Here is a 15,234-nt window from a genome sequence, read left to right on the forward strand (position 1 = left end):
TCTACTGAGAGAAAAGCAAAGGAAATGAAATGGAACCCTTCTCTTCTGCAAGGAGGACCAAAGACCTTCTTAGAGCGTCGGTCGGTCCTCCCTCCCCCGCTCCCTGACTCCGGCCGCTCCACGGACCGCAGGGACTGTCCCACCGCTCCCCTTCACGCAACCACCAGAGAATCTTCTCAAAATCACAGACCCGATCAGGAGTGGCTTCCCCGCCTTTCCCCTACGCCGAGAGGGATCCCGGTCGCCAACAACAAAGACGCTTCCCGCTCCCCTCCCCCCGCCGGCCCGGGCTCGTCCCTCCCGCGCTGCGGCTCCCGGCCTAGCGCCCCCTCCCCGAGCCGGGCTGCGGCGTCCCCAAGCCCCGAGGCCGCACGCACCTGCACCTGAGCGGCCCGGGCCGAAGCGCCGGGCAGAAGTGGTAGGGAGAGAACCGCAGCCGACGCGCTGTGCTCCACAAAGCGAGATCCGTGCTCCGGGCGCCGTCGGACTCTCTCCGCCTGCAGACGGGCCAGGCAGACGAGCGGGGACCAGGGCTGCAGCCCCCGGCGCCTGGACGAAGAAGGACGGTGGCGCCCGAGGGGCCCCGCTCGCGCTCCCGAGTCTCGCCTCGCGCCGGCCCTGCTCCTCCACAAGAGCTCGCGTTCTGCTGACTAACGGCCCCGGTGCGGGGCGCTGGAGCGGCCGCAGCTGCCGTCGGCTGCTCTCGGGCCTCACGTCCCGCGCGGCCGTGGTCGCAGCCGCCGCCGCCGCCGCCGCCACCGCCTCCCTTTCTGGCACCGCAGACACCACCCAGACCCGGCCAGGTCTTCCTTCTCTTTAATCCTGCTTTCTTTGCTCCTCCTCAGCCTGCCAGGCGCGGGGCTCGCTCCGGTAGCGGGAGGGAGACTGGAGGGGAACCGAGGGAAGGAGCACAATCCTCACTGAGCCAGGAGTTGTCCACTGACTGGAGGAAGGTGCCAAAGCTGACCCCGGCTCCAGCCTGCAAGCGGGCGGGGGGAGAGACGGAGCCCAGCCTCGCCTTATTTCCACCAATCACAGGCCGCCCAGCAGGGTCGGAGACGCTGTGGGCTCCAGGAGAGGCTGAGGTCGCTCGGCAGGAGGCGGGGATTGCGGAAAAGAAGAACCAATAGGAGCAAAGGTTCCCCGCCCCTTGGCCTTGATGGACTACCACATTCGGGCCAATGGGAGAATTCTCATTTCGAAGAAAGCGGGACTTGAGAAAGAAGCTGCGCGGAGCAGGAGGGGTCGGGGCTGCGCCGCATGGAGTGGCCTGGCCTAACAGCAGGGAGGGCAGAGCTATGCTCTTTGACCTCCCAGAAGAGTCACGTGGGCTGACCCGGAGCCGGGGCGGAAAGGGTGCATTAGTTTCTTCCGGGTCATTGACAGAAGCGTCAATTCCTGGGAGTAGTTCGTTGGTTTTCCCTTCATCCTTTTGCCTGCTCCCGGCGAGGGGTGGCTTTGATTTCGGCGATGAGCTCCCAGAAAGGCAACGTGGCTCGTTCCAGACCTCAGAAGCACCAGAATACGTTTAGCTTCAAAAATGACAAGTTCGATAAGAGTGTGCAGACCAAGGTAGGAACCTGCCTGTTGCACCGTCTCTGACTCCAGGAAGGAATGGTTCACTGGAGAGGGGAGAGAGGAAATGAGAGGAGTCGACTGGGGCGAGTGTGGACCGCAGCCCAGAGTTAGTCTTGGCTGCAGCGCAACTCTTTCTAAAATGTTATTCTCACGCCCTTTCTTTGACCTGGACATGTTGTCTCCTGGTAAATATTTGATGGTCAGCACACTTAACTAATTGCACAGAGTGAACAGGACCCTAATCAAATCTAAGGTGCAAATGGGGCAGTTACATCGTTCAACGTTTCCATCTGGATCACATTAGCAGAGGGAAACGAGGATTGTGGCATGAGTGTCTCTCTCAAACTTTACACCAAGTTTATTCAGCTACGATTTTTTTTTTCCCAAAAACCCCAAGCCCAGAGGGGAAATGTGAATGATTAAGTGGTCTTAGGCTGTTCTCACTAGTATAGTGGGAAATTTCTGTTTTGTAACAATTGTTTTGAAGATAAAAATATTTGGTTAATGTAAAAATACTTGTTTTGCTGTTTATCTTTAGCAGGACTTCTGTAAACTGGAAAAAATTCAGACTAGATAGCCAGAGGACTTGGGTTGTATGTAAGTACTAATGTGCAGGCTGGGCGCCGTGGCTTAAAGTGCTGTAATCCCAGCACTTTGGGAGACCGAGGCGGGTGGATCACCTGAGGTCAGGAGTTTGACACCAACCTGGCCAACATGGCAAAACCCCGTCTCTACTAAAAATACAAAAACTAGCTGGGCGTGGTGGCGGGCTCCTTTAATCTCAGCACTTTGGGAGGCCGAGGTGGTGGGCGGATCACCTAAGATCAGGAGTTCGAGAACAACCTGGCCAACATGGCGAAACCCCGAATCTGCTAAAAATACAAAAATTTGCCGGGCGCCGGTAATCCCAGCTACTTGGGAGTCTGAGGCAGGAGAATCGCTTGAACCCTGGAGGCGGTGGTTGCAGTGAGCTGGGATCACATCACTGTACTCCTGGGCGACAGAGCGAGACTCCGTCTCAAAAAACAAAAACAACTACTAACTTGCTGTTTGCTGTGAATCTCTCCCTGTCTCCATAGCTGTATGGAGAGAAAATCATTGACGACAGGGGCGTATTAGGGGCCAGCATCACTCAGGTAAACCTAATATTCACATAGGTTATGAAGCTCAAATTTACTAGATGTGTGGCTTGAGTGAGTTATATAATATTTAGTTTATCTGAGCCTTACTTTGGTCTCAAATGACAAAGTTATCAGGATTGTTGGGAGGCTAAACTATGTGATATGCATAAATGGCCTAGGTCATAGTAAGTGTTCAATAAGTGATTAATTTCCCAACATTGATTGGGAAAGCAAAGTAATCTGTTTTTGGTAACCTGTGGTCTCCTTTCTTTTCCTTTCCTCTTTCTTTCTTTGCTTATTCTACAAATATTTAATAAGCACCTTCCATGTGCAAGGCCCTGTGTTCATAGGTATACTATGTTCAAAAGAGCTGACTCTGCCTTCACGGAGCTTATAGTTTCTAAGTGATATGGGCAAAAAGTAAGCAGAAAGATAAATAAATACCAATTATAAATGTTGGTGAAGGACAACACAGGTCAGTAAGGGAGAATAAGGAAGAATATTTTATTTTATTTTATTTTTTTTTTTTGAGACTGAGTCTGGCTCTGTCGCCCAGGCTGGAGTGCAGTGGCCGGATCTCAGCTCACTGCAAGCTCCGCCTCCCGGGTTCACGCCATTCTCCTGCCTCAGCCTCCCGAGTAGCTGGGACCACAGGCGCCCGCCACCTCGCCCGGCTAGTTTTTTGTATTTTTTTTAGTAGAGACGGGGTTTCACCGTGTTCGCCAGGATGGTCTCGATCTCCTGACCTTGTGATCCGCCCGTCTCAGCCTCCCAAAGTGCTGGGATTACAGGCTTGAGCCACCGCGCCCGGCTGGAAGAATATTTTAAATTGAGTGCTCTCCTTTCCCCCACTTGGGTTGAGAGGTTTTTGAGAATGAAAACCTGAAGCAACATTTGGGAAGACTTTCCCAAGTTTGCTCCTATTATCAATAGGTACACCAGAATAAAAATAAAAAGCTGCACTATTCCAAATAGATGTCTGCCTCTTTTGTATTGTTACTGTAAGGTTGTGCACAAACATTTGCTTTTGATTGTTTTTCATGACTGTTTTTGTAAAAAGCAGTTTTAACTAAAGTGTAGCTATTCCTAGGCTTCTCCTACTTGTACTTTTCATTGTGCATTTTGTTGGTGTTGTCTAATAACTATGCCATTCTCGTCCTAAATGTTTTCCTGGGTCTCAGGTTCAGTCACTAAGTTGCAATTGACCATTTTTATCTTTTTATCTTTAATTCCTTTCTCTCTTTTAAGTTATGGAAAAGTCTCATTTGTTAATCAGGAGGACCACCAGGCCACTTTGTTATTGAAGGTTCTGACAAAAACAACACAAAATATTTTACTGAGGAAAAATCATTAGGTTGATTGTTCATCTGTGTAATGAATAGCTAATAATTGTCTGTGATCATAACAGATTCTTGCATCTGCTATGAGTAGCCATCTAAAGGCAAGACTTTGTCAGAAGCATCTGACCCCAACTTCGTGCCTATTCTTTACACTGCAAAGCTATTTGATTTGTTGACATCTAACAGAGGAGTGATTAAAAATGCCCGTTCTCTGTAACTCCCCATAAAGCAAGCTTGTCCAACACATGGCGCAGAGAGCATTTGAATGCAACCCAACACAAGTTCGTAAACTTTCTTAAAACATTACGAGTTTGTTATTTTTTGTTTGTTTGTTTTATAGCTGATCAGTTGTCATTAGTGTTAGTGTATTTTATGTGTGGCCCAAGACAGTTCTTCCAGTGTGGCCCAGAGAAGCCAAAAGATTGGACACCCTTACCTTAAAGGATTGTAGTAACAATTGACTGCTTGTATTAAACACTTTTGTGATTTGGCAAGGGTCCTACATGATGGTTTTCCTTTTCCTTCTCTGCCAAGCAGTTTGTTAGGACTTCACTGCAATTAGAAGTTGGATAATTACAGATGTTGTATTGGAAGTTTATATAGGTAAAGCACTCATTCTCAAAAGGACACAAATGATAGCTTTCTTCATATACTTGAATATACTCTAGAAAAGGAGAGTATATTCAAGTTTTGTGCCATTCCAAATGGCCAAACTTGGACCAGGGAGTCAAAGTAACAAAAATAGGTTTCAGCTCAATATAAGGAATTGTCTAACAGTAAAGGGGCTTGTGCCAGGATTTGTAACCTCCTCTTCCCTGGGGTTATTTAAAAGGGTCCCTATGGCCATTGGTCAGCAGTACCCTCAAATGACTTACGGAGATTGGGAGGGTCAGCAGTGGGAATAGGTTTAAATCTTTTCTAGTCATTTACTACTAAGATGTTGAGCGGATCAAGGCAGCCTTCTTTCCCGTCCTGGAGAGGCAGTGATGTTCAACAAAAACAGCATTGGACTAAGAGAAAAGAGCCATTCCTTAGCCCCAGTTCTGTCATTTGTTTTGCTTGGTGATGTCAGGCAATTTACCTATAGCTTTTAATCTATGATACTGGGTTAGTACTATCTCTTGTCTTACCTTTCTCTCAGGATTGCTACAGGGATCATTAGAAAAATAATAATTATTATTATTTTTATTTATTTATTTTGAAACATAGTCTCGCTCTCTCACCCAGGCTGGAGTGCAGTGGCGCGATCTCGGATCACTGCAACCTCCACCTCCCAGGTTCAAGTGATTCTCCTGCCTCAGCCTCCCGAGTAGCTGGGATTTCAGGGGCGCACCACCATGCCTGGCTAATTTTTGTATTTTTAGTAGAGACGGGGTTTCACTGTGTTGGCCAGGTTGGTCTCAAACTCCTGACCTCAAGCAATCCGCCAGCCTCGGCCTCCCAAAGTGCTGGGATTACAGGCGTGAGCCACTGTACCTGGCTACAAAAATAGTTTTAAGAAATAGGGATAAAAATATGAACTAAGAATAAAGCCTGTAATAATTTATGTGGACCTGCAGTTGATCAAAGCCTTAAAAAATTGATTAGAAAAGAAATGCACACTTGTTGAAGAATACTGAAACAATAGAGAAGTATATAAGGTACTGTATAAAAGTGAAAGTCTGTTCCCAGTTTTAGTCCTGTTCGGATGTAGTCACTGTTAACACTTTGATGTGTACATTTCTAGACATCTGTGTATGATGCAGTGTGTATGTAATAAAATACATGTTTTCCCTTCTCATTCAGTAAAGTAGATGTATCAGAACAGAAAGATTAAGCTCATTTTTAAAATGGCTGTGTAATATTATACAGCACAAATGTGGATTAGCTTATTTAAGCACTTTCCTATTAATAAACATTTGAGTTGTTTTTGGTTTAGCACTATGCCAAAAAGCCTGCAGTGCAATTCTGGTATTCATGTCTTTATTCCACATCTGTTATCTAGTACCAAACATTGTGCTAGATATTGGAGGTATAGGGTTGAGCAAAATATAGAGTCACAGTCTTAATTGAAGCTTGTGATTTGGTGGGAGAAGTGACAGGCATTAATCAAAAGTAATCCTAAGACAGATGCAAAATGATCCCATTTTACATATTGGGAAATTAGGGCTTAGAAGTGAATGACATGCCCAGAGTTACGTAATTAGCACATGCCTCTTCATTGGTTGGATGGGGTCTGTGGGAGGACAATTCAAAGGGCAAGTAAATCAAAAGCCCTCCATGTGTATGTGTGATTTTAAAATATATATACTGTATTTTTGGGTGTAATAGAAGCAGTGTGACACCAAATTAGGGTCAGAACAGAAATGAGTGCTGTTTATTGCCACTGATCCTAAACATTGCCTGTTTGAAATGTTCTAGGGAGAGTCTCTCCTCATAAGGTGTGGTCCCTGGAGTATCACATGCCAAAAATGTGGGCTGGTTGGGGTGGATCTCATCTCATCAGCCTGGGCTCTGTAGCAGAGGCTCCTTTTGCTGACTTACTGTGAAAGTAGATAGTAATTTAGTCCATTTTCTTGGCTCCTGATTTAGGCAGAAGGCTGTCAAGTTTAAGATTAGTTATGATTGCATTTATACAGCAGAACAGGATTCTGTGTTTACATACACCTTTATTCACAGTTGTCAAAAATGGGGAAAACCTCCAAATATCTATCAACAGAATATATATAAGCAGATTGTGGCAGATGCATGTAGTGGAATACTACTCTGCTATTTTAAAAAAAAAGAACCACTGATATAAGCAAAGCAGATGAATCTTGGAAACATTAATGTGGAGAGAAAGAAACCAGATACAAAAGAGCATATTATGTGATTCCATCTATAGAGACCAGAAAAGCACAAGAAAACTTTCTGGAGTGGCGAGAGCAGTGAAGATTATAAGAGTAAATATATTAAAACTCATTAAATTGTACGTTTAAGGCCTGTGCATGACATTGATGTAAATTTTACCTCAGTCAAAAATAAGCCAAAACAAACAAACAAGAAGGCTGGGTGCAGTGGCTCATGACTGTAATCCCAGCACTTTGGGAGGCCAAGGCAGGCAGATCACTTGAGGTCAGGAGTTTGCAATCAGCCTGGCCAACATGGTAAAACCCCATCTCTACTAAAAATAAAAAAATTACGCCACGGGGCGTGATGGTGGATGCCTGTAATCCCAGCTATTTGGGAGGCTGAGGAGGAGAATCACTTGAACCTAGGAGGCAGAGGTTGCAGTGAGCTGAGATCATGCCACTGCACTCCAGCCTGGGCCACAGTAGGGGGAAAAAATAGGTATTACAGCCAAAGGACTGATGTACCGCCTAGATGTTTTAAAGTTCTGTTTTTGTTTGCTTGCCTTTTGTTTTGGGAAAGTTGAAGGAACACTAATTATATTAGTCCTATTTTAAAAGACAACTATTTTATTCTCCAGAAATAAAACAAAAACAAGTTAACATTCTAACAGATATTGAGTATCTTAGCTAACCACAAGTCACAATAATTCTAATTGTCTTTTCATCTTTACCTTTTTGTAAGTAAGTCTTTATCTGCAAACTCTAGTCATGACGCTTGAGTTTGTCTCTCTGTGGAGCAGGGGTCACTAACCCCCACATCGGTCCATGGCCTGTTAGGAACTGGGCCACACAGCAGGAGTTGAAGTGCAGGTGAGTGAGTGAAGCTTCATCTGTATTTACAGCCACTCCCCATCACTCACATTACCACCTGAGTTCTGCCTCCTGTCAGATCAGCTCTGGCATTAGATTCTCATAGGAGTGGGAACCCTATTGTGAACTGCACATGGGAGGGATTTAGGCCGTGTGCTCGTTATGAGAATCTAATGCCTGATGATCTGTCACTGTTACCCATCACCCCCAGATGGGACCATCTAGTTGCAGGAAAACAAGCTTAGGGCTCCCATTGATTCTACATTATGGTTAGTTGCATAATTATTTCATTATATATTACAATGTAAAAATAATAGAAATAAAGTATACAATAAATGTAATGCACTTGAATCATCCCAAAGCCACCCTGATCCCCCACCCCCACCCTGGTCCGTGAAAAAATTGTCTTCCACGAAACCCGTTTCTGGTGCCAAAAAGGTTGGGGACTGCTGCTGTTGAGTAAAGATGATCATTACAAAGTAGATTTTGTATATAAGGTACTGAGCCTGGATACTGATTTTTTTCTAGTTTCAGTTAAAGTTGTAATCCTCATTTAATGGGTTGTGATGCCTGACACTGTAAAATGAATGAGTAAATTTTGCTGTGGGAAAAACCTTTCCAGGTAGCTTGGTATCAGCTGTTAAGGTCTTTGTCCTGTCTCGCCCTGCCCAGAGATGTTGAGCTTTAGGGAATAGTTCCAGATTGGTTCATGTGATTGGTGTGAGTAATTTTAGTGTGAGTGGTGAAGTGCCAGTCATGGGAATAAATGTTATTTCTCAGCCAATGGGTATCAGCAATTAAGGGTAGCCATGAAGTGGGTAGCCACTGAGCAAAGCACTTGGCCAGACATAGAATCTACCATAGATCTGATTTGACCATCTCTGACATTCTGTAGATGATTCTGGTGTTATAGAGGTCACCCTCTTATCTTTCTCCAAATTGGGAAATATTCTTTGGTATGTTTCCCAGTGCTATTCAGTGAGTTTATGTTAAATGTATTCCCTCCTCAGTTGATTTGTTTTAAATTTAACATATTTTTTCAAGTGACAAGACAATTTGTGGTGTGCTAGGCATTAAGATATTTATAATATTACACCTAGTAGTGCTAGTGAAGGTCTTTACTTTTCCTTTGTGCCTTTTTCAATGCTTTGAAGAACTGTAATCTGTACTATTGTTTACCTTTTATTTTCTCTTCTCTCTTTCACACAACGTAATTTCCTCTATGCTTGGGGATATTCCATATGCTTAGATTACCAAATTGCTTCCACTTGAAGCTAATAAAGCATGTTTCTTTTTTTTTTTTTTTTTTTTTTTTTTTTTTCTCACTCTGTTGCCAGGCTGGAGTGCAGTGGCACAATCTCGGCTCACTGCAATCTCTACCTCCCGGGTTCAAGCACTTCTCCTGCCTCAGCCTCCTGAGTAGCTGGGATTATAGGTGTGCATCACCACACCCAGCTAATTTTTGTAGTTTTAGTAGAGACGGGATTTTACCATGTTGGCCAGGATGGTCTCAGTCTCTTGACCCCATGATCTGCCTGCCTTGGCCTCCCAAAGTGTTGAGATTACAGGCGTGAGCCACCACACCCAGGCTAAAACATGTTTCTTAATGTTGAGGCCTGATACAATATAATTTTTTGTGTGCATTAATTATGTATTTTAGGTACTTAATTTTATGTCTAATACATGACAGCTGAAATTAATTTGTCTTGATTTGCTCTACTATGGGGAATAGTACTATACTTACTGTTTTTAGGGAATAGTACTATACTTACCGTTGGATTAATTATGAAATTTTATAATTGTATTGCCAATACTTGCTTCTACGTAAATTCACGGTTAGAAACAGAGTATTCTCAGAATTCTTCATTCAGGTAAATTCATTCATCTGAAAGAAAGTTGTAATTAATATGAATTCACCCCCAAATGGGCCGTTTTCCTTTTAGAGAAATACTATAGGAAGGAGGGGCATAGTTAGACACAAACCCTTGGGGTTGAGAGTGTGGCATTTGTTATTTTAAGCCTCAGGACTCTCCACACCTGCAAAAGTGTCACCGTGAGGTCACAGGCAGGTGTACAGTGAATCCTGTATGTCCTCAGAACACCCCGGCTGCCAGCTCACTTCTACCTCAATGACTGGTGCTGTTTTTCACATCTTGACTTTTGTGAAGGGAAGAAATGAAATAAGGAGGGGATAAAGGAATAGCTGACATGCCTAAGATTCCTTTCTTAGATTTTTCTTATCACTCCAGACCAAATAGCAGTTAAATATATTGAATGGGTAAAACAACAATAAAATTCTAAGCCCCTCAACCAACTTAATGGACCCCCCTTTCAACTAAGGGGAACTCAAAGAAACTTGGAAAATTAATTCAGGCCATGATGGGAAGAGGGGAAGGGGTCAAGACATGCTTCATTACACCCTTCTCCATGCAGAGTCTAGATACAACTGACCAGCAGTAACATTAAAATAGAGATCTTAAGACTAACAAAACAGACTCTGTAGTAATAAGATACCAACTTCCAACCTGACTCTAGTATAGTATCACATGACAGATAGCAGGCCCTGAAGGAAATCAAAGTATTTTTCCCCAAAATATATTTCTTTTGACATATTTGAAATAACCCTGCAAAGCTGTGTTTTGTGGGGTGAAATCTGCATTCTGTAGAGAATCTCCTTCCCTTAGGAGAGGCTGACACCTTTTAAGGTCTGTTAAGAGACATTCACTGGCTATTCTTTCTGAAGCCTGCTACTTGGAGGCTTCATCTACATGACAAGAACCTTGACTTCCACAACTCCCTTACCTTAAGGCAAGCATTTATTTATGCTGTATTCAGCTGTTGAGGCAGAGCTGAACTCTTTCAACCAATTGCCAGTCAGGAAATCTTTGAATCCACCTATGATCTGGAAGCCTCCCCCACCTCCCTTCCCTACAAGATGTCCTCCCTTTTCAGGCTAAATCAATGTATACATTACATACAGTGATTTTTGTGTTAGCCTGTAACTTCTGTCTTTCTAAAATGTACAAAACCAAACTGTATCCCAGCCATCTTGGGTACATGTTCCCAGGACTTCCTGAGACTGTGTCATGGGCCATGGTCTTTAACCTTGGCCAAATAAACCTCTAAATTGATTGAGACCTGTCTCAAATTCTTTTTGGTTTACAAATGCAGTAAATAAACATTCCTTTTTTGACTTGTCTGATGTGTGCAAGGCACTGTCCATGAAGGTAATTAGCATTAGGATTCTTTAGTTGCTAACTTAAACAGAAAGGGAATTTATTGGAAAGATACTGAGCTACTCTCTTGAAACTTACAAAAGGCATTTATTTGTTTTGGTTGGTTTTTTAATTTATTATTATTATTATTATTATTATTTTGAAACAGAGTCTTGCTCTGTCACCCAGGCTAGAGTGCAGTGGTGCGATCTTGGCTCACTGCAACCTCTGCCTCCCAGGTTCAAGCGATTCTTCTACCCCAGCCTCCCGAGTAGCTGGGATTAGAGGTGCCCGCCACCGCTTCTGGCTAATTTTGGTATTTTTAGTAGAGACAGGGTTTCACCATCTTGGCCAGGCTGGTCTCAAACTCCTGACCTTGTAATCCACCTGCTTTGGCCTCCCAAAGTGCTGGGATTACAGGCATGAGCCACCGTGCCTGGCTGGTTGGTGTTTTAATGTCCTAGATTCCCAGATCATTTATTATTACTTTTCCCTATTTGGTTTTGTACATACCCTAACCTGATGCAATCTTTCAGCCTTTCAGTACTCCCTCCCCTAATGCTTCCACTTTACCTTCTACAATTTATAGTCTGTTGTCATGAAATAGAGACATAGAATTGAATATAAAATGTCTTTTACTTTCTTGCCCTACCTGACTGTTCCTGGGAACACTGTTTCCCTGTAATCCTCTTAAGTGATGATGTATTTTCACTCCACACCTTTACCACTCCTCTCCCATGTAGAACCCTTTCTCCCATTTGCTCTGTTTGCTTCTCCTTACTCAAAAACTATAGCTCCTCTGAAATAAATGCTGTCAGACTACTATACCCTCCAGATCTGTACTAACCTCCTAGTTACACCTCTTCATTAGTACCTGGGCTTACTACCTTTCCACAGTTCCTATCATCATACTTAGTAATTGCTACATACACATGGATAATCTGTCCAATATCTGACATCTCAGCTTTTAGACTCCCCACCTCAGAAGTGTACCCTCATGGTCAAACCACAAACTTGCTCCTCACTGGTAACTGCTGTACTTATAAAATTTTTGAAAGACTGGGCCAGGCATCGTGGCTCACACCTGTAATCCCAGCACTTTGGGAGGCCGAGGTGGGCGGATCACGAGGTCAGGAGTTTGAGACCAGCCTGGCCAACATAGTGAAACTCCCGTCTCTACTAAAGATATAAAAAGTTAGCTGGGCGTGGTGGTGCGTGCCTGTAATCCCAGCTACTCGGGAGGCTGGGGTAGGAGAATCGCTTGAACCTGGGAGGTGGAGGTTGTAGTGAGCTGAGATCGTGCCACTGCACTTCAGCCTGGGCAACAGTGCGAGACTCCATCTCAAAAAAAAAAAAAAAGACTGACCGCCATCCATCTGGTTTCCATATCCCTGAGGTAATATTTATTATCGCCATTGGATAGTCCTGTCCATTAACCCTTCTACTTTTCACTGTTCATTCATGTTTTGGTTTCCCTGCTTTTCTATTTTATTTTTATTTTTTTGAGACAGAGTCTCTCCCTGTTGCCAGGCAACTTCCACCTCCTGGGTTCAAGTGATTCTCCTGCCTCAGCCTCCCAAGTAGCTAGGATTACAGGCATGTGCCACCATCCCTGGCTAATTTTATATTTTTAGTAGAGACAGGGTTTCTCCATGTTGGTCAGGCTGGTCTTGAACTCCCGACCTCGTGTGATCCACCCACCTCGGCCTCCCAAAGTGCTGGGATTACAGGCGTGAGCCACAGTGCCCAGCCCTTCCCTGCTTTTCTAGTTTGGGGTCTGTGTTTCATCAGTATAACTGCTTTTTGCATATACCCCTAGTCCATCTTTCCCACTGTGGTACTCACCTGACAAAATCCTAACCCTGCTTAGATTCAGCTTTTTATTAAACCACCACCACATCTATCAAACTACCAATGTCTGTACCCATATATTCTATTTTACTATCACAGTAGATGAAATGCATGTCTGTCCCTGAGGCTAGTCACTCCACAAAACCCTGGAACCCATCTTCTCTTGCCTACCTAAAGATTTAAGGTGTAAATTTCCTTAGTTGTTCATGCTTTCTTGCATCCTCAATCTTTCCATCTCTAATGGGTTACTACAGTTTCTATTAAAACACTCCCTAGATAGAACAAACGTTAACCTTTAAATCATGACCTTTGGGGACAGATACAGGTACCCAGATGACCAGGTTCTTTTCAGAAATAGTATTAGTGGATGTGAAAAAGCATTCCAGAAGATCCTCTTAGCTATTTAAATACACAAAGCAACTTCAGATAATCCTTCTTTGGGCTGAAAGAAATCAGTGTGATTTGATTTTCTAACAGTGATTAATTTGGTCCCTGTAGGATTTTTTGGCTTCTAAAAATATCAAGTGAACTTGGACTTTCCCATAGCTTTGGAGTTGATTTTCTCAACCTTAGTTCTAATTCTTTTCCAATTTATCTGCTTATTCATGAGGTAGAATGACATTTTTAGAACTTTATGGCAAACATTTTCTTTGATATTTTCTCAGATACATTTTTAGTTGGAAGAGTTGGAGTTACATTCTAAAAAATTAATAACTCAAATTGTCCTTTTGTAACTAACTTATGTGATGCATTTTCTGTTTTGCTTTTGTTTTTGCAGAGTCATATGTCATAAAGAAGTATTTCTTCTTGTAGTTGATGGAGTTACATATATGTAATAATGTTCAAATGATGGTCCATCAGTGGTAGCATTCAATTACAACTTTACACTAATCAGACCCAGTTTTGGAGGTCAGCTGATATTGTAGGCCATTCTCAGCATCATGGATATGAAATGCCAAGCTAAGCTAGGGATTATGTTAAATGCTTTGTTGTCCTGAGAATATTTATATAGGTAGCTTACACCAGGTGTCTGTCTTGTTTATTTTTAAATGACTCATGCCACTGAAGTCATCAATTTGAGTAATATATTTGACATCATGGTATATACTTATATATGTGAATGTTCAGTATACCATCATTAGTCTTTATCATAAGACACTATAGTAATAGGATGTCACATTTCCCATAAACTTGAATGACATAATAATGCTAAATCTGGTTTTCAGTAAAACTAGAATAGTCATGTGCGGTAAGTTGTCATCTATTATTGATATAAAATAATACTGTGGTTACTTTTACATATGTAACACTATTGCTTGAATTCAAACTCACCAATACAGAACAGAGCAGTTCTTTGACCCTCATGTGATGATTCAATGTCAGTTAGTCCTTAGTATATTAAAAAAATTCCTGGCTTACTGTGGTAGTTAATTCTAATTTTAATGTGTCTCTAGGGACACATTTACTAAGGTCTTTTTTTCACTGCCTAGTAAGAAAAGTCAGTCAAATTAAACTAAGGTATTTTTCTAATTCAAAATGGCTGACTGAACAGATACTTAAAATTTTCCTTTACCTGGCTGGGCACGGTGGCTCAAACCTGTAATCCCAGCACTCTGGGAGACCAAAGTGGGTGGATCACTTGAGGTCAGAAGTTCAAGACCAGCCTGATCAACATGGTGAAACCCCGTCGCTACTAAAAATACAAAATTAGCCGTGCATGTTGGTACACACCTATAATCCCAGCTACTTGGGAGGCTAAGGCAGGAGTTTTCTTTTTCCCCCAATCTCAGTGAAAGGAAAAAGAAAGAAAGAAAAAAAATAAACGATGATACCAAAAAAACTGAAAAAGGTTATGTCAGCAGAAAGCAGCATTAAGGAGAGCAGGACAGAGACAGGTCCCTTCTCTGAAGCTGGAGGAAACAGTGGACTCTCTTGTCCAATGAGACTATCTTGGGAAAAAATACAAGGAGGCAAAATTCGAAGAAAAGGAACATATACCTGAAGGAGACTGTTTTAATCAATCCGTGGCTTCTGATAAAGGCCAGATTATAAGAAATGAACAAGCTGGTTTTTTATATATCTGAATGTAGCGAACCTTGTAACATATACATTGAGCAGTTAAACAAAACCAAAAGTAAAATAAGTCCTACCTTTATTTTAAAAATTAAGGAAACTAAAGATATAAAGTAGAGAGGATTAGATTTATACAACTACACAGTATATGAATTTGCAATATAATATGGGTGGAAGTTAAGGTTTTTTCAGTAAAACTCTAGAATAATGCCAAGACAGTCAGAAGAATAACTTTCTAAAGTGGGGAAATGCCATGAAAGAGAAAAGCAGAGCAGTATACCTTATCCCTGTTGGTCTTAGAGCTTAACAAAGAAGCCCTTGTGCTTAGAGGCAAAATGCTCCCTGTGTATACTAAAGCAAAGCCATAGCTGTTAAT

At 42.8% G+C, this 15,234-nt stretch overlaps 2 protein-coding genes across 2 annotated transcripts in view; one reads left to right on the forward strand and one right to left on the reverse strand.

Annotated features, from left to right (window-relative positions):
• The window catches only part of ABHD17B (abhydrolase domain containing 17B), a 51,810-nt gene extending 50,813 nt beyond the window's left edge, over window positions 1-997 (reverse strand). Inside the window, exon 1 of the mRNA XM_025360069.1 lies at window positions 378-997. The gene's annotated coding sequence lies outside the window, so the exon portion shown is untranslated. The remainder of the gene's footprint in view (window positions 1-377) is intronic.
• The window catches only part of C15H9orf85 (chromosome 15 C9orf85 homolog), a 59,401-nt gene continuing 45,157 nt past the window's right edge, over window positions 991-15,234 (forward strand). The window contains exon 1 of the mRNA XM_025360070.1: window positions 991-1,572. Within this exon, the coding sequence (XP_025215855.1) occupies window positions 1,471-1,572 (102 nt within the window). The 5' untranslated portion in view covers window positions 991-1,470. The remainder of the gene's footprint in view (window positions 1,573-15,234) is intronic.

The sequence above is a fragment of the Theropithecus gelada genome, chromosome 15, assembly GCF_003255815.1.
Source record: "Theropithecus gelada isolate Dixy chromosome 15, Tgel_1.0, whole genome shotgun sequence".
In the NCBI taxonomy this organism is placed as follows: Eukaryota; Metazoa; Chordata; class Mammalia; order Primates; family Cercopithecidae; genus Theropithecus; species Theropithecus gelada.